This window comes from Vidua macroura, chromosome 7, assembly GCF_024509145.1.
Source record: "Vidua macroura isolate BioBank_ID:100142 chromosome 7, ASM2450914v1, whole genome shotgun sequence".
Taxonomy (NCBI): Eukaryota; Metazoa; Chordata; class Aves; order Passeriformes; family Viduidae; genus Vidua; species Vidua macroura.
In genome coordinates, this window is record NC_071577.1 from 14421533 (window position 1) to 14447728 (window position 26196).

At 39.1% G+C, this 26196-nt stretch overlaps 1 protein-coding gene across 10 annotated transcripts in view; it reads left to right on the forward strand.

Annotated features, from left to right (window-relative positions):
- Positions 1–25212, forward strand: part of CARF (calcium responsive transcription factor) — a 30432-nt gene extending 5220 nt beyond the window's left edge. The window contains exons 1-17 of one of the 10 annotated variants that reach the window (XM_053982394.1): positions 178–422; positions 1420–1540; positions 3704–3833; positions 4217–4301; positions 8000–8189; positions 10370–10490; positions 11391–11534; positions 11980–12213; positions 12612–12774; positions 13675–13750; positions 14915–15045; positions 16041–16407; positions 16892–17596; positions 21198–21326; positions 23307–23470; positions 23868–24027; positions 24932–25212. In XM_053982394.1, coding sequence (XP_053838369.1) covers positions 213–422; positions 1420–1540; positions 3704–3833; positions 4217–4301; positions 8000–8189; positions 10370–10490; positions 11391–11534; positions 11980–12213; positions 12612–12774; positions 13675–13750; positions 14915–15045; positions 16041–16407; positions 16892–17010 — 2091 coding nt within the window. In that variant the 5' untranslated portion in view covers positions 178–212 and the 3' untranslated portion in view covers positions 17011–17596; positions 21198–21326; positions 23307–23470; positions 23868–24027; positions 24932–25212. Of the gene's footprint in view, positions 1–177; positions 423–1419; positions 1541–3703; positions 3834–4216; positions 4302–7999; positions 8190–10369; positions 10491–11390; positions 11535–11979; positions 12214–12611; positions 12775–13674; positions 13751–14914; positions 15046–16040; positions 16408–16891; positions 17597–21197; positions 21327–23306; positions 23471–23867 lie in introns of those variants that run through there. The other 9 variants (XM_053982395.1, XM_053982396.1, XM_053982397.1 and 6 more) reach the window with 9 other exon arrangements.
- The last annotated feature ends 984 nt before the right edge of the window (positions 25213–26196 follow it).

Below are 26196 nucleotides of genomic sequence, written 5' to 3' on the forward strand. Positions count from 1 at the left end.
CAGCATAGAAATGGAAAACAAAAGTAGAACTGCTAGTGTTAGCCTCTTGATCCAGAAGGACAAGAGCTGCTCCGAGTATACAGTATAGCACACTGGTTTTAAATGTTCTTTTCTCTTTCTTGTTTTTGTTTTTTTTTTTTTTTTTTCCTTCGTAGAAGTTGCTACTCAAAGTACATTTTACTGTTTTTCCTCTGTGAAAGCAACTAACGTACATGGATTCCAGGGATCTATTGTTTGGCCAGAGCGACTCTTCCCCAGCCCTGCCCATCACAGTCCCCCTCTCGGGCAGTCCTCCTGCATCGGCTGTGCCGGCGCGGCCGCCCCAGCCACGGTCCCACTCTGCCGAGGAATTCCACCTGGCAGAGCAGCCCAGGCAGCCGCTGTGTGAGCTGCAGCCCCTGGGAGGCCCCAGTGCACCCATGGTGAGTGTGTCTGCAGACAGGGCTGGGGCTGTGCTCATAGATGAGGGAGCTCTTTGAAGAACTCTCTTACGTGGTGGTTTGTTGTAGCAACAGCTGATTCAGACTTTATCTCTAGCAACAAGGTGGAACTTTTCAGTGGTACAGTTCATGCTCCAGTTGCCCTTCTTCAGGTAGGCAAATCCTGTCTGCAGCCATTACTAGTTTTTAACTGATGTCTTTTGTCAGTATGGAGTCTGGATGCTGCAGTGCGATAAGATCTTGTATTTCTACTGCTGCTGTTTTCTCTATATTCCCTGGATAAATCTGTGTTTTTTGGAGGGAATCAACATTTAGCAGTAAGCTAAGTCATTATGTCTCACCTTTCCCCCGGCCCTCAATTCATTTTCTTAAAATGTTGCTTCATAATTTGTAACATCTATTTGTAAAAAGGGGAACTCTCTCACCCAGAGTCCTTTGTAATTATGTCCTATATAAATATAACATAAGGAGATATTAAAATTTTTCAGAATCCGAGGTGATTTAATTTGTGTTGTTTTTTTAAGCCCTGGAGCTTTTCTTCGCTTTGCTTTTGCATGAAATGCTGCCCATAGAGGTCAGTTTCTTAGAAGTAAAGGTCACATTTTTTATGTTACTATTAGTTCTGCTAATCTGTGAATGGAGTTACAGCAAATCCAACTATGAATGGCTTTCAGGTGTTTGATAACTTTAATAATAGAGTTGTCAGTTTCAAATAAATGTGTCATTCATTGTAGAATCAGGTAAAGTACTGGTTTTTTTTTTTTTCTTTCTTTAATTAAAGGCCTATTTTAAAAGGGGAAAGTAATTTTAAGAAATTGACAATAAAGAGACAGCTTTCTTATAATGTATATTCAAGTACATATTCAGGCCGTAACTCTAAGCAAAATATTTCCTGTTCTGGTAATAATCAAACCCAGTCATGCTGCTTGATCACCATACAAACTAGAGCCATTCATGCTTCTATGTGACTGCCTTACAGATGATTGTTGCCAGCCAGTCAGAAAATGGACAGGTGCTGCATGTCATTCCTTCTGCCCAGCCAGGAGTGACCCAAGTGATTATTCCTCCAGGTCAGCTTCTGGATGTGACCAGCACGCAGGGTGAGTTTAACCTGTGGGACCTGAGGGTTTGTGTTGCTGTGACTTAAGCTCATCCTCCATGGTCTTTTTTAAGCAACTTGTTTCTTTTCCTTAGTTTTAAGACAAAATATGCCCTGAATCTGCTTTCTGATTATGAATCTGATGCCTCACACACCACATTTTCTGTTGGGCAAAAGCATAATGAAAGCTTATGAGAGCTCTTATGCCCCCTTTCTGAAGGGTATGTGATGGGTAGATTGACATATCAAGGACAGAGTTGTTTCTTGCCTTATTTACTTTTAATAAGGATATTTGTACCGTCAGCTGTACTATCAGCTTCAAACTTTCAGTATTTGTTTACTTCATTGTGAATGAAGTAGTTAATTCCTGTAGTGCAGACAAGCCAGATAGAGATCTGGTGAAGATGCATCTTCTGTGAAGCCAGGAATGAATCATTTAGGTAGAAATTCAGTCCGCAGTCAAGGAAAATAAGATGTAGCTTTCCATTCATTGGAATGTGTCAATTGTCACATTTTAAGCATATGCTGAGATACACAACTAGAAGTGCAAATTTTAAGGTTTTCTCTAGAAAATGGACATACTGAAATCTGAAAGCACTGATTATTTATCTGCAATCCTTGCTGGATGGCAAAGTGCTATGTACTAAGTTGCATTCACAGACTGAGATTGAGAACAAGGTGGTCACATTTTGTTAAACTCTCAAATGTTCTTTAAACTGTTTTTTCATTCTCTCTATAAAGTTTTCAAGATTTGAGCACTGGTTAAGTGTTCATGTGGAATGAAAGCTCAGAATAAGAATAGAATCCTGGTGCTGGGTGGATAGAAGAAAGATTTGGGATGCAAGTAGTGATCTAGCTCTTTTCACTTAGGGTTGCAATATGTTTTCCTGACCTTGCATTGAAAAACTTGTTCCTACCCTAATGCTCAACCTTCCTTCCCTCTCCAGCTCTTGCAGGGGTAAAACAAGTTTGGTTACAGCAGAGTCTTACATTACTTTAAAGCTGACTGGAGCCTTTAGTTACAAAATAATTGCTGCTACTCTTTGTAAGCACTAAGTTGAAATACTAAATAGTAGTTTTGCATTTCCATTTTTCATTCAACATGAGGCTCGGTATCATAGTATTTGAATACATGTTCTACAACAGTGATACAGGTGTAATTTGTGGGGGGTTTTTTGTTTGTTTTGTTTTTTTCTAGAGACTGACTGTGTAAAAGACTTTGTAGTGACTTGGTCTTTTTTAGATAGCTGGGGACACTTGTCAGCAATTTACTGTGGAGGTGAAAGAGAAAGGAGAGTGGCCTGTCAGCTCCTGAGTTTCACTTGTCTCCACATGGTGGACTTCCAAGTAGCTTGCAGTGTCTTAAGGGCACAACTCTGTAGGAGGAGCCAGTGCTTTGAGCCAGAGTGATGTTAATCTGAATATACACTTAGGAATCTTCTTATGGAGCTTTGTGTGCATCCATTTCTGTACTGTGTCAATAGCTTACCACTCTCTCTGGATGAGGGAAAGAAGCTTTCATAACTGAAGGGCAAAAATCCCTCATCTAAAGAGACCTTGTGTGTTTACATTTAGACCAAAATATTGAACATCTGCTTTCACAGTTTTCCATTATGTTTTTGTTTAACTGTATACACAGGCTTCAATCTAAGAGCAATTTTTGGCTTGTGGATTGCTCCCTATTACCAAGAAAGGCTAAAACATTTGTTCTAACAGTATGTCAGATTCAATTACAAGAGGCCTGTTTTTCTTGATTAAGTGTTCTTTTCTAAGTACAAAGCAGTATCATTACCTTATTTTTTCTTGTTTTAAAAGCAACCAGTATGTGACTTGCAGCTGAACAAAATACTCCTGCAATCCTGTATGGATTCCTGGAAGCAGAGTAATTTGCAAGTTGTTCTGATTATTTACCTTGTTGTGGAATGATTCATAAGCAGTAGCACAATTACCAAAGTCCTTAAATATAAGCAGCCTTCCAAGTGTATCTTCATGTGTGCCAGGAGTTTGAGCACTGATTTACAACTGTTAGATTACTTTATCATCTATAAAACTTCTTTCCTATGTCAAAAAGCTTGCTTTAACAACACACAAAGTTTAATGATAGCTTGTTTTTCCCCAGTCTTCATTCAGTTATTAACCAGGAAGCTGCTTTTTTTTTGTAAAGATATTTCAGAAGAGAAGTGTGGTGATGGGAACCTGCAGACTGTGGTGGTGGCTTCTATAGCAGACAATGCAAGCAGTTACATTCTACATCCACAGACATCTCTCACCGTTTCAAAAAAAACAGCCACCAGGTAGGTTAGGGATTAAAAGGATGGACAATCACTTTGATCCACTGTTAGCACTGCCATTTTTTCTTGCAGTTTGTTTTCGTAATAGTTATCACAAAATTACCATGGAAAAGAGGTTATGAACCCACAGTGCACTGAATGTTTGGAGGACTTGAATGTAGAAAACCGGTGGGGTTTTTAATACTTTTATTCACTGTAAATTATTTTAACAATGAAATAGAATATGAAAATGAAAACCACAGGTTTTTAAGGCATGTTGAGACAATATCCATAATTTGATCATATGCTCTAGGGTTGTACATAATACACTGATTTGATCTTACCTGTAGTTTAGGCTAAGTTGTTGCTTTTCTGAATGTCTGTATAGACTTCTATTTTTTTTTCAGGGTAGTGGAAGATTCTTTTCCCATCCCTCTTCAGCCATTGCCACTAGATACGCCTGCATGGGCGCGCTGTCTCAGGAACTGTGAGGTGGGCCACAAAGAATTCTGACTTAATGTTTTATCATCTAGCTCTGAGATAGTGTTCCTATTCCTTGAAAGGAATAATTCATAGCTGTAGAAGTGTTCAAGCTTCTTGGTATATAGCACTGGTACTGCTAGCACAGTTAAACACATAAAATGCTGTGAAATCCCTCTCTATTTTGAGAATTTTAGGGTAACTGACCATCAACTGCTCCTGAATTAAAAGAAGTGCTGCTGAAAACCTGATACCTTGTAGAGCTGGGAAGAGCCATTGTGTGCCATGTTAGGGTTTGCTGTTGAACAACAGTGCAAACTTTGCTGACTTCTGCAACTGTTCATGTGGTTTGTGTTATCGCATAGAAATCAAAATCCATGTGATTGGCTGGTGTAAATTCTGAGACTTAATGCACCCTAATATCAATATTTCACTAAGGATTCCTATTTTAGATATTATTGCTGATTTTTATTTTTTGTCCCAGCAAGTTAGGTTACTTGTGCTTGTTTCCTCTTTTGTTAAAAAATGTTTTCCTCTTTTGTTAAAAAATGCTCTGTCTTTATGTTCTGTGATGGCTTTTGACTTAAACAGAACTCTTCCTTTTTTGCATATTGTTAAATGTTTGCAGAACTATCCTGATGACTGGGATGCTATCAGCAGCTAGAATCCATCATAAGTCCCTTAACAGGAAGGGGTGACAGATAGGAAGTTTCTTGAGAGATCAGCTACCCCTTCCTCCTGCTGCCAGACTCTTCCTGACAGATGTTTCTTTTACTTTCTCTTAATACTTCTTAAAAGTAAAGCTCATGGTCTGTAGCTGCTTAATCTCTTTAGATATCTCTACCATTTTTTTTTCTATTGGCTTGGCCACTGATATCTAGAAGTTGCAGTTTCATGAAGTTCGCTGTGTTTTTAACACTATGTGGTACATTCTTTCCTGTCTTAACATCCATGTGGCTTATCTGAATCATTTATTATTGGTATCATATTATCAGAGGACTTAGGATCTGCTTTGTCTCTCTATTATAAGAAATTTCACCTGCTGTGTTTAAAATTCACAATGACATTTATAGGAAAGTTCTTATTTTTAAAGAAAAGGAAATAGAAATAATGTCTATTTTAATATGTTCTGATGACACAAACATCTCCCTCTGCTGTTCAGCTGAACTGTTTCCTGTATGCATTAATCCTCTCTGATCCACCAGAGAGTGCTGGGATGTATTGTGCCTTTTTTGGGCACAGACTAGAGACACTGGGATTTTGAGGTGTCAATTATCTTTCAGGTGTCAAAATGTTTTGTTACTAGTAACAGAATTGAAGGATCCTACTGAAATTTGGAGATCCAGTTTGGAGAGGTACTGGTAAATATGTCAGGTCACAACTCCACTCTTTCAGTTGTCTTTCAGAATTGAAGCAAGCTTAAGCCAGTGTTGCGGTCTCTGTGGCTTGCACAAGATGTCAGCAGGTGAAGCCACTGCACTCCAAAGGCCAGTGACTCCTTTGGCAGTTGGTACTGTGGGCAAACACAGAGCAGTAAAAGCTGGCTGCCTTGAAATGTTCAGCTTACACTTACTGTGTCTGGACTGCAAAATGCCTCTGGTAGCCTGCTGTTGTGAGTTTCCTCAAGGAAAACTGCAGTCTTGGTGTGTTTACTTTAGGGTAAGCTTTTATGTACTTTGCTGAGGCAAGGCCAGGGGAGAAAGAAGGAATCACTCAATTTTTTGGCTTGAACCTTGGAGTTAAAGGGCTGAAGAGTATGTGATTACTTCAAGGTAATCATTGTTACAGAGTTAATTTAAACAGTTCCTTTCAATAACTTATATTTAGTTTTCAGTGGTCTGATCAGAATGCATTTCCTGCATGTATCAGTCTACTGAAATAAAATGTAATTTAAAACTGCATTAATTAACTATACACAATTAAGTTATTTGTCTGAAGAAGGTAGTCTTGTTTGTCCATTTCTTTCCTACTTGTGAAGCCTGTAGAAAGCAGGGATCTTACATGCTGTATGGTTTTCTTCTTGTCCTCCTTCTCCCCTTCCACCAGTTTAGGGAAAATGATCTAACTAGTGCAAAAGTAAAGTCAGAATAGGAGAAAGTTCCTTAACTGTTTTTGCTACTTTTCTGGCACAATGGTTTTGTCAGTCTTCTTATCTCTCTAGAATAAGGTCAATGACCTATTTTTAGTGACCAGGTATAAGGTATGGAAAAAAAATCCAGCTGATTTTGCAGTATTTATTATGTGCAGCGGTGCTGTAATGCCTCTTCTGAAAGGCAACATCCCAGACTTCTGGAAAGAAAGAAGTTCTAGTACTCCTCAGGCTACTTTCCTTCTCCTGAATTTTTCAGATCAAATTTTCTTCAGAAGTATTATTTATAGCTTCTAGCTAAACAATTGCTGATGTTTCTTGCTCCCAGAGCCATGTGAGTGCAGCCTGTGCAGACTTGGTTAGCTGCTGCAGCAGTGCCTGCAGAGCAGTGAGCTCTGAGGTGTGAACAGCTCGTGTCTCAGTGACTCACACCCTGTACACACACCACCCTCCATGTCTGGCCTTGCACTAGCAGCAGCACTGTGCTGGCCCAGTTCATTCACAAGACCTTCATTGGTTCACTGCTGACTTTAGGTCTTGCTAGCCACAGACATGTGGCAGCACATTCTGTTTTTCTTAGATGAGTGTGAGGCAGGTTTTAAGCAGTTGTTGCTAAGGTATGTATGTGATAATCTTGGAGAGACTCTTTTGCTGACAGTATTATTTAAACATCTGGCTGTTCTGTCACTGAAGGTGGCAAAACAAATATATCAGACCTTAGTACTCATTCACCATGTGTTTGTCCCACAGATAAACTTTAAGACTGAGCTGGCAAACTACTCTGGCTGTTACAGCTACTTGGCCAGCCTGACCCTCAGCTGCATATGAACAGAAGGAAGTGTTGCCTTCTCAATTTGGATGAAAAGTTCTCTGATCCAGTAATTTTGTTGTTTGCTGGCTGGGCCTTTGCAGACCAGCACCGAACCAATTGTGATGGAACTGAGTAGCTGGAGTAGCAACTACTGAGTAGGTGGATAACTTCTTTGAGTCAAGTTAGATGCAGTTTTTGTGGCGTTGCCCAGACATTAGCAGAGTTCACTGAAACCATCATCAGTTTGCACATAGCAAATCTGGTATAATATGTTTCTGTGTAATGCTGAGAATCAAGAGTGCCTTGAAGGTTGAGAGGGATGTTGTGTGAGACATTCAGTTCAAAGTTAGTGCACTAAGTAGCTGAGACAGTTACTGGTGGTATGGGCAGTTGCATTCTGCTCCAGCTCAGTGCAGTGTGTGTTGCATTAAATGCAGAGATCCTCTATGGCAGTCAAGTGAAAAACTTCATGTAGTGTTAATTTGTCTAGAGAGTGACCGCAACTGACGTGTGTTTGGGGTAAACCACAAGAGTGAAGTTGTCCTCTGGAAATCAGAGTTGACAGTGACTTTAACCTTTTCAGGGGTTCTTGGTGTTCTTAGGGTTTTGGATGGCTGACAACTCCTGACCTCAGTGGGGATTGCTCTTCTGTAAGATCCTATCTCTTTATGAGGATAAAAAACATGGAATGCCAAAAATCTGGGCCTATATTCTCACCTGCCAGAGTCCCTGACTGCTTTCGTTTTCTTGTGTAGTGTTCAGCAGTCAGATGGGTGAATAATCCTATTATCTCCCATCCTTTCCACGCAGAGAATTGGGGACTCGTACCGCGGCTATTGTGTGAGCGAGGCAGAGTTAGAGAGCGTTCTCATGCTACACAAGCAGCAAACACAGAGTGTGTGGGGGACGCGCCAGTCTCCAAGCCCAGCCAAACCCGCCACACGGTTGATGTGGAAATCTCAGTATGTCCCATATGATGGGATCCCCTTTGTCAATGCAGGTAACTAACTTTTATTTTAATAACTACTTTCAACATTTCAACATCAGCTCCCAGCTGACCACAAAGAAGAATCCTTATGTTGTTCCTTAGTTCTGATAAGGCCAAGACACAAACATAAAAAAAGGAGCAGCTTGCACACTGCTGTGAGAGTCTGAAGGAGCTTATTTCTTTTTTATGTTTTGCCGTGATTATTTCCTTTTGTCCTTTAGAGATTAGCTAAGTACCATTTGATGGGGGTTCTTGTGATGAGGTCTTTAGGGGGAGGTCCCATCTGCTCTATTAGGACCTGAAAGTTCTCATAAGGGTAAGACCTTGTTCAATTATTCTTGCCTAACTTGAAGATCTTTAGAAGAGTTTATTCCACAGGAGTCAATAAACTATTTAAGTTGCAAACATTAACGTAATAAATAAATAAATTCAAAATGCCAAACAAGCAAGCAAGATAAACATCAATAGACCTCAGCAGAGACTTTTGGCGTTTGGGGTTCTTTTTGAAATGTTCATGCAGACTTCACAGGTTGGTAATTACATATTTAGCTCATGCATATGAAATTACCAAGAGTTTAATTTGGATATAAAATGAACGGGCTTTACTTGCTACATAAAGAAAATGAGTGAGAGGAATGTAGGTTATATTTGGGGTTTTTAATTCTTTTTTTCCCTGAGAGTTAGTGAAAAAGGGAAATGTTAGCACCAGTTTTAAAGCTTCAGCCATAAACGGTGAGATGAAAGAAAACTAAGAATAAAATCAAAGCAACTTAACCCTTTTTTTTCCCCAACGTGCATATGAGACATATGCATGTTTCATCCAAATCATTTGGTATCTCATAGAAACACATTATGTTGCTGTTACAATACTTCAAAAGTTTCTGGGTATATCACTTGTAGCATAGGCAGCTCCTTGCCTGCATACTTGAGGACACAAACTATAAATAAAAGATAACTAAGCATGATGTGGAAGAAATTTGGAAGATGTTGCTTTCTTGATCACTTCAATGCTTTGCTTGTCAATCCCTTTTGTTAGAGGTCTGACTGGAAGAAGTCACTTACTTCAAATTTGGAGAAAAGCAATATTTGTTTGAGCCTGTCTGGTTTTGTGTGGGTGTGCTGTGCTGAAACTGTTACTTAGCAGTTAAGATTTCTTAACTGCAAGGCTGAGCTTTTATGGAACAGCATGGTCTGAAGTGTTGATTTAAGCCAAGAGGCTGGAAATGTCTGCTGACCTTGTCTCATGGTTTGACCCCAGCTGGAAATCACCACAGAGCCACTCACTCATTCCCCCAGTGGGATGGGGAGAGAATCAGAAAGGTAGAAGTGAGAAAACTCATGGGCTGAGATAGGAACTGTTTAAAAGGTAAATGAAAGTCCACACACACAAGCAAAGTGAAGTAAGAAATTCATTCACAACTTCCTATCCCCAGGACAGCAGGACACCATCATTTATAGCAGTTACTTGGGAAGACAAACGTTCTAACTTTGTACATGCCCCCCTTCCTCCTATTTCCCTCGGCTCTATATGCTGCACATGCTGCCATATGACATGGAATATGACTTTGGTCATTTTGGGTTAGCTGTCCCAGCTGTGTCCTGTCCCAATTCCTTGTCTCCCTCAGTCTCCTCATTGGTGGGGTGGAGTGAGAGGCAGAAAAGACCTTGACTCTGTGTAAGCCCTGCTTTGCAGTGACTAAACATCCATGTGTTATCAGCACTGTTTCCAGCACAAATCCAAAACACAGCTTCACACTGGCTACTTTGAAGAAAGTTAACTCTATCCCATCCAAAACCATCACATCTTTGATTTCAGTTGGGGGTTTTCTCCGTTGTTTTGGGGGTTCTGTGTTTTATGTTTATTACCAGTATTGTGCTCCTTTGGTGGCTTGCAAGACTTCTCATCTTGTAAAGTACTGGTGCTCACCAGGGCAAAGTCCAGTGTTTTGCCCTCACATATGTTGAGGAGAGCTGTGAGTTGTAATAAGTTTGAGAAATGATTTAAAGTGCTCTGTGTTTTTACATGCTGGGAGAGAAGCAGTTGCATTGTATTTGCTTGCTATATCTGAGGGTTCTGCCTTCTGAAGAGTCTGATGGAAAACAGAAAGAACTCTCATCTCTTCTGTAGTTAGTATTTTAGTGTAATGAATTAAGTGATTGCTTGCACAGAGTGCATTACTTTCTGTTTCCAGGAAGCAGAGCCATTGTAATGGAGTGCCAATATGGGCCAAGGAGGAAAGGATTTCAGCCCAAAAAAGCTGGTGAGCAGGAAAGCACCTCTAGCCAGCTGTACAAAGCCACTTGTCCAGCAAGGTAAGAATTATATATAAAGCTATAAGAGTGACTGAGCATCCTAAGAAAGAATTCTTGCTGTGAGCCATGACCGAGCACTGGTTTGAGATGGTAGCTGATACTCACAGTAGCTCTTTTGCTTTATCTCCTTGATAACTTGAGGTTGATACTCATTTAGAGGTAAGGAGGAAATGCTGTCATGTCTGATTGAATAAGGCTGAAATTTGATAGATTCCCTGAATGCAAAGTAGCAGTACATCACACTATGAAATACAAGTGGGATTCATTATCTACCTGAGCATTCACAAGTTATCGTGGTGTCCTTTAGTGACTATTTCTGCTTCTAAAACTTTGTCATCTTCTTATTTATTGTTTCTTCTTCAGGCTTTTAATTGCACTGATATCAGTCAATCATCCTAGTTTAGCACATGTTCTGTGTGCTGAAGGAGTTACAGTTCTTCCTGTTCACTGGGGATTTTCTCCAACACCAATGTTTTTTTTCCTCACCCTTGAGCATTCTCCTGGGTGCTTGTTCAGTTTTTACTGAGCTGAGAGTGTGTTTGATGATAATTGCAGCTAGGTCTGTATGTGCTCAATTCTGCACAGCTGGGTGAACAGCAGCCTGTTCACAATTGGTGTTGGGGTTTTACTATACTGAGGGATGAGGGCTTTTGCTGAGGAGTAAAATCACTCTGGCTGAGTGGCTTGCAGACCAGAACAGAAGTGTGTCTGTCTGCATCCATAGCTATTAATGTATCCTTAGGAATTTTACAGTTCTTTTAGAGACTCCTCAGACCTGACATCACTCTGCTTGAACTTTTTCTTTATTAATGCCTGATATGAAGTAAGTGGGATTTTTGCCTTTCCCTTCCCAAGGACAAAGTATACTGATGGAGAACTTTTTTTATTCCTCCTTGGAAGGATCTATATTAAAAAGGTTCAAAAGTTTCCAGAATACAGGGTTCCTACTGATCCTAAAATTGACAAGAAAATAATAAGAATGGAACAGGAGAAAGCATTCAACATGCTGAAGAAGAACTTGATAGATGCTGGTGGTGTCCTCAGGTGAAACTTCCACTTTTTTCTTTATTTTCACAAATGAAATGGAAAAGAGCAGTATTTTACTTGGTCTTTTTTTGTTGTTTGTTTTGTTTTGTTTTTTACTTAGTCACTTATTAATAGTAAAAAAAATCCACAATGTCAGTAAGACTTCTGTAGCACTGAAGTATTAATTTGGTAAATGTGTTAAGCACTACGCTATGGAACTTCAGCAGGTGTTTCCATGCAGGGTATTGATAGAAATAGTTGTATTGTTTTGGGGTTGATCTAGTTCATTTTGCATTGAAAGGTGTGAGAAGGCCCCGAGTTCTGAAAGATATGTTCTTGCTCAGGGGCTATAAAAACTTGTCACACTGACTAGTTGTTGGTAGTTCTCAGACTGTTTCCCCAGGACACTTATTTATTGCCTGTGTTTGAGAATTGTGTGTATAAACTCTCTCCATCTTGCTAGGTGGTATGTACAGTTGCCTACTCAGCAAGCCCACCAATATCATGAAATGGAAACTTCCTGCCTCCCTCCTTCACCGTCCCATCTTTCTATGTCTTCTCCTGAGGAGGAGGAGGAAGTCATTAGAGATGAGAACAGTACTCTGCCTTCTCGACTTCATCCTCAAGTGGCAGACAAGATCCGAGAACTGGTGTCTCAGGGAGTAGAGCAGGTCTATGCAGTGAGGAAGCAACTAAGGTACAGAACTGTCTGCAGTGCTCTCAGTCTAAAGTGCTATATCTACTTTTGTATTTGATTAATTTGGTTTGCAGCTAAAGGGTAGTGCTGGTGCATTACTAAATCTAATTCCCAGATGTCGTAAGTTTTTTTTTTTCTTCCCAGCTTTTGCTATCTTTTCATATCATTGTAGATAGCCACTAAGAGCTGCTGTACTCTTTAAAGTTACTTGAATAAATGGGGGTTTTATATTCCATATTCTGTAGCTGATGCACAAAGAACTGGCTCAGTAGATCATCTAGCTTACTTTTGTCTTGTCATTGCAACAAGGGGAGGGAGAAGGTAGCAGTGTCTCTTAACAGCAGGAAATAGTGGAATATATTTAAGTATGGTAATAAATGTCCTTTAACATATGACAGAAAGTATGTGGAAAGAGAATTGTTCACACCTGATGAAGTGCCAGAAAGACATAACCTGTCCTTCTTCCCCACTGTGAATGACATCAAGAACCACATTCATGAAGTGCAGAAGTCCCTAAGGAATGGAGAGATGGTGTATAATTCAGAAAGTATCCCAGCAACGGTATGTTGGCCTTTGTGTATCTTTTTGATTTTTGGAGTTAAATACTGGAAATCTTAATTTTTATCACTTAGCTGTATTTCATCCAAAATTTTATGTGACTTTATATTTGCAGCAGCAATATTTTCAGTGGAATCTGTAGCTGAGTAAGACTGGATTAAATGTGAATAAAACCTTCTGACCTTATTCAGTATTTATGTCGTCAGCATTAGATTGCTGTTAGTTGGTTGACAGATCACCATATTAGCACTTCTTGATGACTGTGTGAAGTGGAAGCCATTGGTGTAGAAAAACTGACATGTGGCATAAAATTTTTTTCATGGCTTTGTCACTGTCTATATTTTGAAGTTACTACTACTTTTCAGTAGCTGAAAAAATGGGGACGAAGTGTGTCTCAGGTGCTGTCTAAATTAGGACTTAGTAAATATTTTGAATGTGTAAATAGTAATAAATGCACTTTATAGTAAGTGCAGTGAGGTTGGAGTTGAAGCTTCCAAATGCTCAGTAACTCTTAAATCTTGTTCCTTAATTTTCTCCCGTGTGTTGAGTAATAAAGGGTACACAGTGATCCTAATTTTCCCAGTTATGAGACTAACTGCTAGGAAATGGCTGATTTAAAATCAGCTTTGACAAACAGTACTGTTTAGTCATGCTATGTCATCAGTCTTTTCCCTCTCCCTACACTGGTGTAGTCCAGGTATCTTCCTGATACACAGTGCATGTTTAAAAATCTTTTACAGTACTTTTTATTTTTGTGAATCAAGAGGTCCTAAAATGCATAATTATAAAAAAAGTAAGAAAATGTAGTTTTAGACACTGTTTTCTTATCAGTCCTGTATCGAGCCTGTGTTCCTGTAGACAAGCTTGCACCCTTTCTGAGAACTGAGTCCTTTTTCCTTTCAGCTGCAATGGACCACAGACAGTGGGAATGTCCTCACAGAAACAGTGACTGTTGCATTTGCCTCACCACCTCCAGATGGTAGGACTGCATGAATAACCTGTGTCTCCAAATGTGTTTTATTAGCTATGTCACAGAAGTTCATTTTTCTTCCTGGGAGGTTGCTGTCATGTCCTGTCACTCAGGTGAACTTCAGAATGATTATTTTGCTATAAGTGTCTTATTGTTTTGTTTTGGTTTTTTTGTGTTTGACTGCATGTGTGGAAAAAAATATGCATAGTCATGATGTTGTTGGCAGAAGTATTAAAATTATCAATTTGGCTTTTATTTAGCATCTTTAAGCAAACAAAAATTTTAATGGGGTGGTTGTCTGGAAAGAACATTTTATCTGATAGATGTTTTGCAATTGATCATTCTCAATATTTTTGCATTCACCAGACTAATCTGCATTCACAGGGCAAGTTCTTCTATTACCTCCATAACAGTGGAACTGAGAAATAAGAAGCTGAGCACTGTCTGCCTGTGTCTGCATAAAGTTTAACCAAAATGTTCTGGGTGGCTCAAACAGGAAATGGAATGATCTCATGAGAAGTTTTCTTGCAGAAATTGTTATAAGCAAATCTCAATTTTTGCCAAACTTCAGGAAATGAAGTTCAACAGTCTTGCATTAAATAAGAATTTTGAGGATATTATATAATCTATAGGCTGAAAGACCTCCAGAAAAAATGGACTTTGGGTGATATTGCATAGAAGTTACACTAATTTCACAAAGATGGGAAGGGAGTGGTGAGACACAGAAAATTTCCTGTGTAAATTTTTATTTTGAAAGACAACCCTTTCTTTTGATACCTGTGTGTTTTTAAGCCCTTACTCAGGTATAAATATTGTCAAATTATTTGCAGCTTTGCTAGAAACGTTTCAGCTTTTATGTTATAATTACAAATTCAAAGCATAGTGTAGGGTGCAATTACTTTGCTCTCAAGAACAGATTTATTGGTGCCTCTGGGTTTTGCTCTGTACAGATACATACAAACTTCCTGCAGTTTTGTCTTTTTGTTATACCTAGTTTTCTTTCTTTAGCATCCAAGTTCTGCAAAGAGAACAGCACATATGTATGTATATATGTGTCTTCTATATATCTGTATTGAGATTGAAGGGAGTTTGTTTGGTTCACTGGGGAGGCTTTTATTAAACAGGAAGAAGAGATTTGTCATAACTGTCTGCTTCCTCACTTTGGCACCATAGGGAGCTCAGGAGTGGAGTCAGTCATCACCAAAGCAGAATCCAGCCAGAGTGGGGAGACCTTGATACCAGAAACAGCTCAGCTCTTGTCTTCACTCTCTTCACTTCAGCCCAAGATATTTGCACAACTTCAGGTACAGTCAAGTCATTTACAGAACGTCAAACATGCTGTGCTGGAAGTGCTGAAGGCAAGCTGAGAACAGCAAGTTCCCTCTCAACTGATCCCTAACATAGCTGTGTAACACTGGGACTTTGAAGTAGCTGTCAGCTCTTACACTGGTTGCTCTTGCATGTCACATTTAGTTGTGGTTCAGGGGATCCCACTACCATCTTTTGACACTTTGAAGTTAAGGTCTCTTGTGAAGGCAAAACCAAGAGGATAAAAGTAGTGGGTTTCTACCTCAAACCAAGTACCTATTCATTTGCCAAACGGTCACTTCATAATGAAAATGCTGCAAAACTGCAGGGAGATACGACAGTCTTGTTTATTCCTTTTAAATCTTTCTCCGGCCTCTTAAGAAAATATCTTAAAATCCTGAAACTGCTCCTAGCTCATAGCTGTAAACTTGCAGGTTGAAAGGCTGAAGAGGGAGGGATAAGAATGTCATGCTAAAAGAGCTTCTTCTAAAGCTCATCTCCCTTTGAAGCTGGCTCTCTTATCCCTCTTCCTTAACTACTTTGAAAATCTGCCTTCATATTTCCTGAACCCAAACAGAATGCATGATCTTTTCCCTAGAAATATGATCTGTAGTAAGATTCTGTTCTACTTGCTGTTTCTTCTCTTTCTGAGGGCAGCCTGACTCCATCTCACAAAATTTTATTTAAAGCAGTGTACTTAGCTTGTAGTACCCACCTCTTGTGGGAATGGGCAGTACTGGGGAATGATCTGAAACTGAATATCAATCCAAAATTAGAACTTTATGGTCATAAGCAATCTTCTAAATGCTGCTGGATTCCATTGTCCTAATTGTTTTCAAGTACATTTTGAACCTAGAGTTGCTGGGATTGAGTGTTCAGAAGAGTCAATGAGTAGGAAGTCAAAAGCAACCTAGACAATATATGCTATTAAATGCAAACTCCTTCTACTGTGAATGTTGCTATGTTGGTACTTCTGCCTTCTCTTTCACAGGGATTACAGTTGCAGTCAGCGTTTACCTCAACAAATGGATCAACAGCCCTGCTAGCTGTAAATAACCATTCCCCTCCCAGCCCTGCAGGTCTCCTGGATTCCCTGGGGGGTGCAATAGGCAGCCAATCTCTAGCACTGAGTCAGGGGCAGAGTCTGCAAGCAGGTGCTGGCCTAACACAGGACAGTGCTGCTGCACCTGCTTTTGGGGCTCTGCCTGGCTCTGATCAGAGTCTGGTTGCCATGGGCCAGCTGGTACCAGCTGAAGGGGTGGATGACTCCAGAGGCCTGGAAGGAGGAATGCATCAAATTCTCTTGGGAGATGTGCATGCTATTCCACTACGGATTGTGGACAACCAGCCAGCACTTAGTAAGTTGCAGTTTTCTCAATAATATGTCAATATTAGAATAGAAAAAATACGGTGGATTTTGTTCTGTGTGTCTTGAAGAAAGGAGACAAATGTGTTGATAGTGGGGAACTCCAAGACAGACTTCTTTCCAAGACAGACAACTCTAAACAGTTTTTTTTTTTTTTTTTTTTTCCATGGGAAAGAGGAAAGACGTTTTTTGTGAACATGATTTTATATCTCCAAACACGTTTTTTTAAAATTTGGTTTAAATATTGTTACTCGAGGGGAGCCTTACTGCAGTAAGTTCATGTCAACTTGCAATGTTTTAGAGCATAGTAGGTGACATAACTGGCTGTCAAGCTAAAAAGCAGTAAACTTCATATGTGCCTTAACTATTAGCTTGAGTTCCTGAAATATTTTTCTTTTAAATGCACAGTTATTGGGGGCTGAAGCATTGTCAATGGAGTTTGAACTTCAACGTTTGATTTTTGTTTTGTTTTTAAGCTGAAGAAAATACAGAGAGTGTTGTTACTTGTGTGAGCCAAGTTAAACAAGAACCAAAAGAAAAAGCATTGTCTATGGGAACAGATAAAATCAGAGACTGCCACAGTTCCTCACCATAGTTCTTCACCTTCACCTGTGAAGCCTGGAAGGATTTTTCAAATTGGAGAACTCTAAATGTCTTGGAAGGAAAGGCAGGTGCTCTCAAAGTACTGCCATTCTTTTTTAATTGTTATGACATTCAGACTAAGCATATTTTAGGGTGCTGCTGACAGAAAGCTGTTTTGGTTTGACTGATGTGGCTCACTGCCAACTCCAGGTCATTCAGTTGCCCCGTGGAACACCACCTCTCTCTTCTGTTTCAAGTTTTGAGTAATTTGGATTCTATCCAAATGGCCCATTTTGTTCATTGTTTCTGAAGGTCTTCCACAATTTAATTCCTTGGCTTTAGAATGTGAATCACAATGCTGGGTTCACATTTTCTGCTTGAGACCCTTGACTCTTATTGTACTACACAGACCATAGAATCTGTCAGCTCCAAGATCACAGAATCCAACAGCAAAGTGGATCAGTATGGCAATGGTTTTGTGACAAAAGAAAGGTCCAGAATGCTAAACTTCAAAGTGATAAAGGACATGGATGTTTAAGAAAATGCAACTTTGACCTGATCATAATGTTAATGGTGTGAAGATCAAGGAGAGGAGAAAGGTGAGGTTTCCAGGTGAACATAAGGTTGTATGATAAAGACAAGTGTGTGAATTGTAACAGTGAATGTTTTTGACTTGACATCTTTGAACTTAAGTTCTAGCTTTATAATGAGGTTCATTGATGCATGCAGCCTTCCTCTGCAGCAATGCTGTAATTGCAGTTGGTCATAACAACTAAATGTAGGAGTCTTCTCATGGAAAATGATTGATGCTGCCATTTCAGCTTATCTACCTCTTGCTTTGTGCACTTAAAGCTATCAGCTCAGACAGATGTGATTTAACCTGCTGTTGTTTGGTATGTAGGGCTTGTGGATACATTCCTAAGAAAGAGAAGCCCAAGAAAACAAAGGAAGTTATCAAAGCAATATGTTTTTGATTACTGACAGTATGCTGTCACCATGACATTCTGAAAAAAAACTAATCTCTTTCAAAAGTGACATATTCTCAGATTTACGTGGTCCATACAATTAAAATAATTACCAGTAATCTTTAGAAAATGGAATGTGATAAAAATTAAGGTTTAGTAATATTTGAGTTAAAGCCATAGTAAGTAACTGAGCTGTGTAATGTGACAGACGTTTCCTTTAGAAAAAAAATCGCACCTACAAATAACTTGGAATCAATTTAAAGCTGTAAATGAAGTGAAACTGATAACAACATAGATATCAAGTTAAGCAATTTCATTGTTTGCTTCAGATGTTGAATTCCTAGAGCAACGTTCAGAGTAGTTTCTATACAGCAATAGGAGCATTTTTGTTATTAGTTCCTGCTAAGTAGTTGAGAGCTTGATCATAAAACAGGTTTTTTTCCTGCATGCTGTGGAGGAATTCAGTATGAGGACTTCTCTCTTTTTCAGACTTAAAACAAACAAACAAAGAACCCCAACAAAAGTATTAGTTCATTTATGTAGAGAAGAAAGTGTTGTGAATATTATATGAACCAAAATATTAACATTTTAAAATTGTTACTTTACCTTACATTCAAGCATTCACAAACATCTTCTAAACAGTGGCCATTTAATTTTTTTTTTCATTTTCTTTTGAGTCTTTAAACCTAAAACTTTTGAAAGCCTTACATTGAACTTGCGTTCCAAATGCCTTTATGTGCAAAATCTGTTAGGTGCTATATCTTAGTCTTAACATATATTAACTTCTCTGAGGTTAACTAACATTGTAAACATTATTTGTTTAAAGCTAATGTTTCTGGGTTAGCTCCCATTAGAATTTTCCAACAGGATTATGCTCTTATTAAATAAGAGCCAGTATTTTATCATGAAAGTGCATAAAAAAACCTCCATTTTTTTGGAGCCTCCAATATTTAGCATCTACACTGACTTGTTTTATTATATGCTTTACTCATTCCTGGGTAGGAAAAATCCCACAAGATTCACCTGTGGCATTTATTTATTTGGTTGGGGTTTTTAATCTTGCTTTATTTGTTTGTTGGTTGTGTTTTTTGGTAAGTTGTTTTGCTAATTGTAAAAATATCTCCCAGATGGACGTTGTCTGCTGCAGTGTTAGTTCTGGAACACTCAGTCAGCAGTCCCCTTCTGTTTTCCAGCTCAAAAACTGCATACCTCCTCAAAAACTGCATACCTGCATACCAGCTCAAAAACTGCATACCTCCTTCCATGCTACTGTATTCAATAAATCCATCATGGCCAGTTTTTCTTTAAGTTTAAACTATTGCATTCCAACCCATATTCTCTTTCCCTATATTGCTCTTTTTTTGAGAATTTTTCCTCATTGTTGAGAATCCTTCTTTTCAAAAGAATAAATTACAGCTAAAGATTACCAGCAAGAGGTTATTTCTGTTTTAGTTCTCTTCAAAGCAGACAATACATTTGAGATTGGAGGAAAAGTTTAAGGAAAGTCAAGGTATATTTCCATCAGTTCTTGCTTAGTTTCCTCATCAACAGTTCTGGTTTTAGCACAGTTCTTTCCACCGTGAGCTACAGTCTCATCCTGTGCTGCACAGTATTTCTGATGGTATTTCTGGTTTTGACCTAGTGCTCACAGCTGGAGAAAACACTCTTTTAGTCCATCTTGAATTGCAGGTTCTGAAATTAATTTTGTATTCTATCCTGATTTGCATGGTACTCTGAAAACAATAGAAGAAAAAGTTGGAAGTTTTAAAGAAGCAATAAAGAATTAGTTGTTTTTAAAATCTGGGGATTAGACTTGCAATTCTGTTATTATTCTGTTTATTGGAAAATTTATTTAAAATTATTCTTGAGTCAATACTCACATTTTTGTCTTCAGTTTTCTTCATTTTCACAGAATTTCAGTTCTTTGTCTTCCAGATATATATTTCAGTTTATTGTTATGTTGTTTATTTTAATTCAATGTAATCATTCTTTTTCAAAGTGTGTTTTACATTTGTTTTGTGCATGTTGCTAAAGGAGGAACATGAACTCATCCCCCATGTCCAGTCTCTAGATTTGATTTAATGCCTTTGTCCATCTACATTTTACAGAGAAGACTGTTATGTATCTGAAAAAAAATCAGAAGTAAATGCTGCCACGTTCAATGGTTAAAGTTGTTTAAATAGAGTACTCAGGGCTGATTTTTCAGAGTAATCTATGTAGCTTGGTGCAAAGTACTTGGTTATTACTTTGTGTTGGCATTGCAGACATTTTTCTGATGTTTACTTTGTTTTGTTGTGGTTGTTGTGTGCAAGCACTTATTTTGCAAACCTGGAATTCCTGACCTTCAACAATACTGTAAATGAACAACTGATTCTCCTGTTATCCTTGTTGTTGGTTGTCTGTAAGAGTGATTGGTTGCTTTACAAGAAGAGATGTGCTTCTGTATGTGCAAGCAAAATTAACCTTTTGGTAAAATGTAGAAGTGTAAAAAGGTACACATCTATAGCTCTCGTTCAAGGCTGGAGGCCTGTTGGATGGAAATCAGTGCTGGTAATGAGTGCTTTTTGTGGTACAAAATTATTGCAGTTTCCACAAAATTTAGAGGCACAAATGTCTGTGTAGGTATGTGTATATTTTTTTTTCTATAGTATCTTAATGTATAATATTCCTATTCAAATGTAAACTACTTATTCTTTTCAAATATTGGTCTATTTTGTGGCTATGGGGGCTCATGGGGAGAAATGCAAGAGCTCTTTCAGGACAGTGGATTTTAGGGATGATGGAGAACAAATAGGACAGCTCCAGGGAGAGCAGGTGGAAGAAGTTCCTGAAAAGCATGGATCCTGCTGGGAGGGCTAATGGAGGCTGTGCCTGGGGGGCTTTGGGGTTGAGAGCCCAAAGGCTCAATGCAGTTCCTGAGTCTACCCATAGTCCTCTCTATGCCAGCAGTGGATAGTGGGAGTTCATGGTAGGATTTTAAAGGTACGAAGAAAAGGGAAGCCTGCCCTGCCCTTAAAAACAGAAAAGCTGCTTGAGTTTTGGTGAGCATCAGAGCCAGATAAATGACTCCGATAGTCTGAGTTGCCCATTCTTAATTTCTAATATGAAGAAGAAACTCCTCTTGGAGCTTCAGCCTAGGGCTGTAGACTCTTTTTCTTTACCTGTTACCAAGGAAAACAAATCTTTTCTTTCTAACTGAATTAACCTGCTGCTTTTCTCATCCCACTGACTGCAGCTCAGTATCTGCCCAAATGTCTCTTCCTTCACACTTAAGGCTTCCACAGAAATCCCAAGCCCTCAGGCCCTCCAATTCTCAGTGTTTCACTGTTGGACTGTTGAAGGAGCTGCTGAGTTCACTGCACAGGTAAACACTGGTGAGCTTTGCCCCATCAGTTTTTCTTCCTCCTTCCCCACAATCATAAGTACATATGTTCCTTTAAATTGCATTAAGGTTCTTTACTTGCTTGCATAGCGGTTTATCATCATTACTGGGATGAGTATGAAGGAGTCCCATTTCACAGACCATTTACATTCACAGCAACTGAAAAGATTTGATAAAACAAGGAGGAAAGGATGGCTTCTGCCAGCTGTTAGGGCTGGCCTCTTTCATACCACTTGAATTCCTGATTCTAGCTGTGGACAGTAGATGCCTGTTAAGTTGTCTGTCTGTCGGCAAAAGTGCAATTTTCTCCCTTAAGCCTATTCAAGCAGATAGGGTCTCAGATGTTTAGGTAGGAAGAATCTGTTCCATTAGGGGTAGAAAGTGATACAGCTGTGATACAGCTGAGGATGGTGCTGTGAAAAGTTACTGCTCTTTATGGGTCTCTGGTGAGAAAATCATCTTTGATCTGCCTTCCCTTTCTGAACAAAGCTCTCCTAGGAATAGACTTCAGAGCCTATCCCATCAGTAACAATTATCTTCTCCCAACAACCATGCACCTCATTAATGAATGAAAGAAGCCTTGGGTAAAACAAGTGGTGGTAATGTTTTAGGTCAGAAGGTATCCAGCTGGCCTATCCAACAGTAAGGTATGATTTGGGGGGGAAAGGAGGGAAGACCAAATAACAGGAGTGTATGTGCATGCATTTTTTTTTCCAATATAAGCTCTTACATCTTAGTATCCCATTCCATTTCTGATGCACATGACAAATTACATGTTTCTTTTCTGAAGGGATTTGAACTGGTTTTTGGAGAGTCTTCAAAGGAGTGGTCATAAATAATACTGCTCTGTCATACAAACTACTAGTGCATATTTGTCAACTAGGACCCCATCCTGTTCTTGTGCAGAAGGGGTTTTAAAAGCATGGAAAGCTTTACGAGGACAAGTACTGAGTGTCCTTGTCCTAAGGAGTCTTCCCTGGACAGGAAAATAGGAGCTGTGGGAGTAATTCTCATCAGTAGTTGGTTAGCCTCTGATAGTTAGAAGAAACCTTGCAAAAAGCACGTGTATGATAGCCCCTTAGAAAATTTACCTTTGGATACGTAGTAGTTTTAAAATACATATGCATACATATATAGATGTATGTACCTCAAAATAAAATGGAGACACAACTGTAGTTGTTTTCACATAGTTCTTTAATACCATTTTAATTACACTTACCTGTGGTTAAATCATGCAGATATTTTAGGGCACAATCAGATCTTTTAATGTGGATAATTGGAATTCATGTTTTTACTACAACCATCCTTCACTCTCAGCAGCACGGCTAAGTTGGTCATTTTGCATGTACTGGCTTCTGTTAATGACATTCTGCCTGTTTAAACAAGAGCATGCTATTCTAAGCAAATTAAATTTCTCACTCTTCCTGATCTTTTTTCTAACAGGGATTGATATGGCTCATCATGAAAATCTGTTTGTAGTATAGTGCTTTCATAAGAGTCGATTTCTGGGTCCTCACTAGGAAGGAACTAGAGAGCAAAAGCTTACATGGTATTGGATCTGCCATTTGGACATTTGTGTAATGTACTTGAATTTCTATAGCAGGACAGTGTCAATACAGCATAAACTGTCACTAAAAGACTGTAAAAATTTCAACTCTATCCCTTGGTTAAGCGTTGACAGTTCAGTGGCTCCAGGAAAGATGATAGAATGTTTCTGCTCTTTGGAAAACAGTTTCTGTCAGTAGATATTATTTAAAACATAATTGGGTGTGGCAATCAAATGGCAGTAGGAGAGCCAGAAACAGAGAGGTGTGTGTTGGCAGATCAGTGAGAGGGGGGGAAGTTCAGTCCCAGTGTCCTTGTGCCAGACTAACATTCTCTGTGCTAGTGCTGAAAGCATCCTTGACAAACAGTGATTGTCTTTGTGCTGACATAGCTGTTCTTTTTGCTTGCCCACTCAAGAAGTTCTACAAGCCTTCAAGGAACGTGGAGAGCATGAAGGTGTGTAAGATCTTATGAGAGGACCTGCAGGAATGAAACAGAGGAGATTCAAGTTTGATGGCATGACTTCTATGTAATGCACTTTCTTTGGTGGGAGGAAGAAGATTTTCCAATAGAGAATAAAAGTAAATCTTCCTTTTCAGAATTATTAGTATTATTGCTCACTCTCTGGTTTGCTCAATAAGATGCCTAGTGTTTGGACAGATCTCAATGTTTTTATGAGTGTGTCCCAAAATGTTAATGAATACTCATTCATACATTGCCATCTTTCCATGTCATACTGAAACTGTAGGCCAGTGGCACCTCCTTCATCTTTTTATTGTCTCTGTGCATTTTATTAAAGTAAATGCAAGCTTGTTTTACAAAGAAACAGCAAAGAGCTTTTATCCAGAGTCCTTTCAGATATATACTTTTTAGAGTAAGCTTTAACTTAATAATGGATTAATAAGCTAAAATAACCTAAATAACCCTTTAATAACCTAAAATAACCAAAGCCTTTTCACTTTTTTTCTTTATATCCAGAACATGAAGCATTCCAAACTATCCCTCAAAACCACCATGCTCAGAGCCTGAAAGGTTTGGCGCTTTTCTTCCTCTGTAGGTCGTCTTCCATCTGTGCTGTGTTCAGTGTCTTGCATCTAACAACAGAATCCACAGTTAATACCTATCCCATTACATGAAGGTACTTTTTCATTTGCATAATCTACCTGGTCACTTGACAGCATGTCAGTAACAATATCTGCAAACCACCTTTTGTTGATTAACATCAGTCGCACAGTTCTAGATGTGGCAGATTTTCTTTGTGCATGGACTTTGCATTGGTTTAGTGATACCAGTGGTGTCAAAAATAGTCAAGTCTCATGAACTGAGAGCCTTCTCTTGTGGATTTGATCTTGATCTGAGCTCTGTCTGAGCTAGGGACAAATTCTGAGGCTATGCCCTTGTGTTCTGCAGTGCTTGTTGAGCAGAAGAAAAATCTTCCAACTCCCAAGAACAGCTGCATTTGTTTTTCTGCCTGATGCAAAGCTGCTCCTATTAATCTCTTGAAAAATGGCTCATGGAATTCTGCTTTCTTGCTTAAGGGAAGATAAAGTCTCTGTGTATGAAAACTTGGTGGAAAATGTACAGAGAGTTGGGAGCGCCTAGAACAGTCGCCCTCAAGTGTACTGAATTTAGGAATAGGAGCTGATAGACGGAATAAGCAACTGAAGAATATCATGATGAAAGTAGGCATTCTTGCTCTTTACATAGCATTGCCCTTACACAATAATGTTCTTAAATATGTTCCTTGACAAACAATGGTCAGCAGTGAGAAGAAAACAAATCTCAATTTCTCCCCACTGCCACAGTTTAACAGTGCAAATTAATCACAAGTTGGGCCAAAAAAACCTATCCTAGATCTAAGTTCAGTTTTGCTTTGCAGGTCACTGTTAAGTTACATAAATTTAACTTTTTTGCATAGCTGTTTCTTTTAAAGCTAAAATTAAGTGTGAAAGAGAATTGGAAATTTTGTTTCTAACAGAGGACACTTCAGTTGTCAGAAGTGTGCAGGTGTTTCCCCCTTGTCTTCCACTTTTATCTCTTAGTTCATTTGCTGTTTTCTCAAGATCACTTACCTCTGAGAGTACTCCAGATTACTGTCAAGAGACCAGAGCAGAGAACAGAAGAGGAAGACAAGTTTGCAAAAGAACTGCTTGCAGGAGATAAAAAGCTCTCAAAGTTACAGCTGAAGATTGCAATTTCTTATGGCTGAAATGGCTCACTTTATATGGTAAATTTTTTTTTTTTTTAATATACTACTTTTTAATTGTTGATTTTGTTTCTATTTATGCTCTGAGCTCACATCTAATAAAAGCTGGAATGGTAATTGCGTATTTTGCTTTTATATTCAGTTATCTGGTTATCTTCTGAATGCACTGGTTATCTTCTGAATGCAAACTGGTCTGATAACTCCATGGTTTTGGCTGTTGACAAAGCTGTTATCACATCTGAGGTGTTCTGTACGTGGAAGGAAATGGAGGAAGTGGGAACCTTCTTGACATGACTTCTACTGAGAACAGATGATCTGTGGAAAGAGGGCTTTACCAGTTAAAAATCAATATCCTCACAATAAGTTGGTGGGTGTACAGGTTTTTCATGTCAGGTGCTAGTGCATCTAACTTTGCACATAATACAAGACATAAAATTACCTCTCACTGGCCTAGCCAGTGAGACAACAGTGCAACAGAGCCAGCCTAGACAACAGTGTTGTCTCCTACCACTGTACTCATTGCTTTTTGGGAGTGGGGAAATCGTTTTAACATGTTCTGATTTTCCACTTTTCTGTCTTTCTCCTGTTGCCTCTTTCTCATACCCAGAGCAGCACAGAAACAAATTTCTCATTTAAAAAAATTTCTCTATCCTCAGTTTCCCATGTTTTGGGGTTTCCTCTTTGCTTTATTGTGCTGGAGTTTGTTAAATGATTGAAATGTAAGATATCATTGCATTTTGCTGAAGGAGTGGGAAATACTGGGGTGAGCTCCACTGCCCCCTTCACTCCAGAAGTCCTCAGAGGAAGCACCTGCCACAGGTTCTGCTCCTGCACCTGCATTTCCACCCAGGCCAGCAGAAATGCAAAGCTGTGCTGATGCCAGCAGTGTCTTGCACTTTGTATACCAGCATGTTATCAGTACCAAGTTATTGCTGTGAATCCAGATCAGTCTGTGGGTTTGCCCCACTGTATCCCTACAAATGACTCTTTGGGAACAACTTGAAAGAGAGCACAGGAGATGGCCAGGAAGTTCTTAATGTTCAACTTTTGAGTTTGTGCTTGTGTATTGAGTTCAGGTGCCCTGGTGTCGGTAGCCCTGTG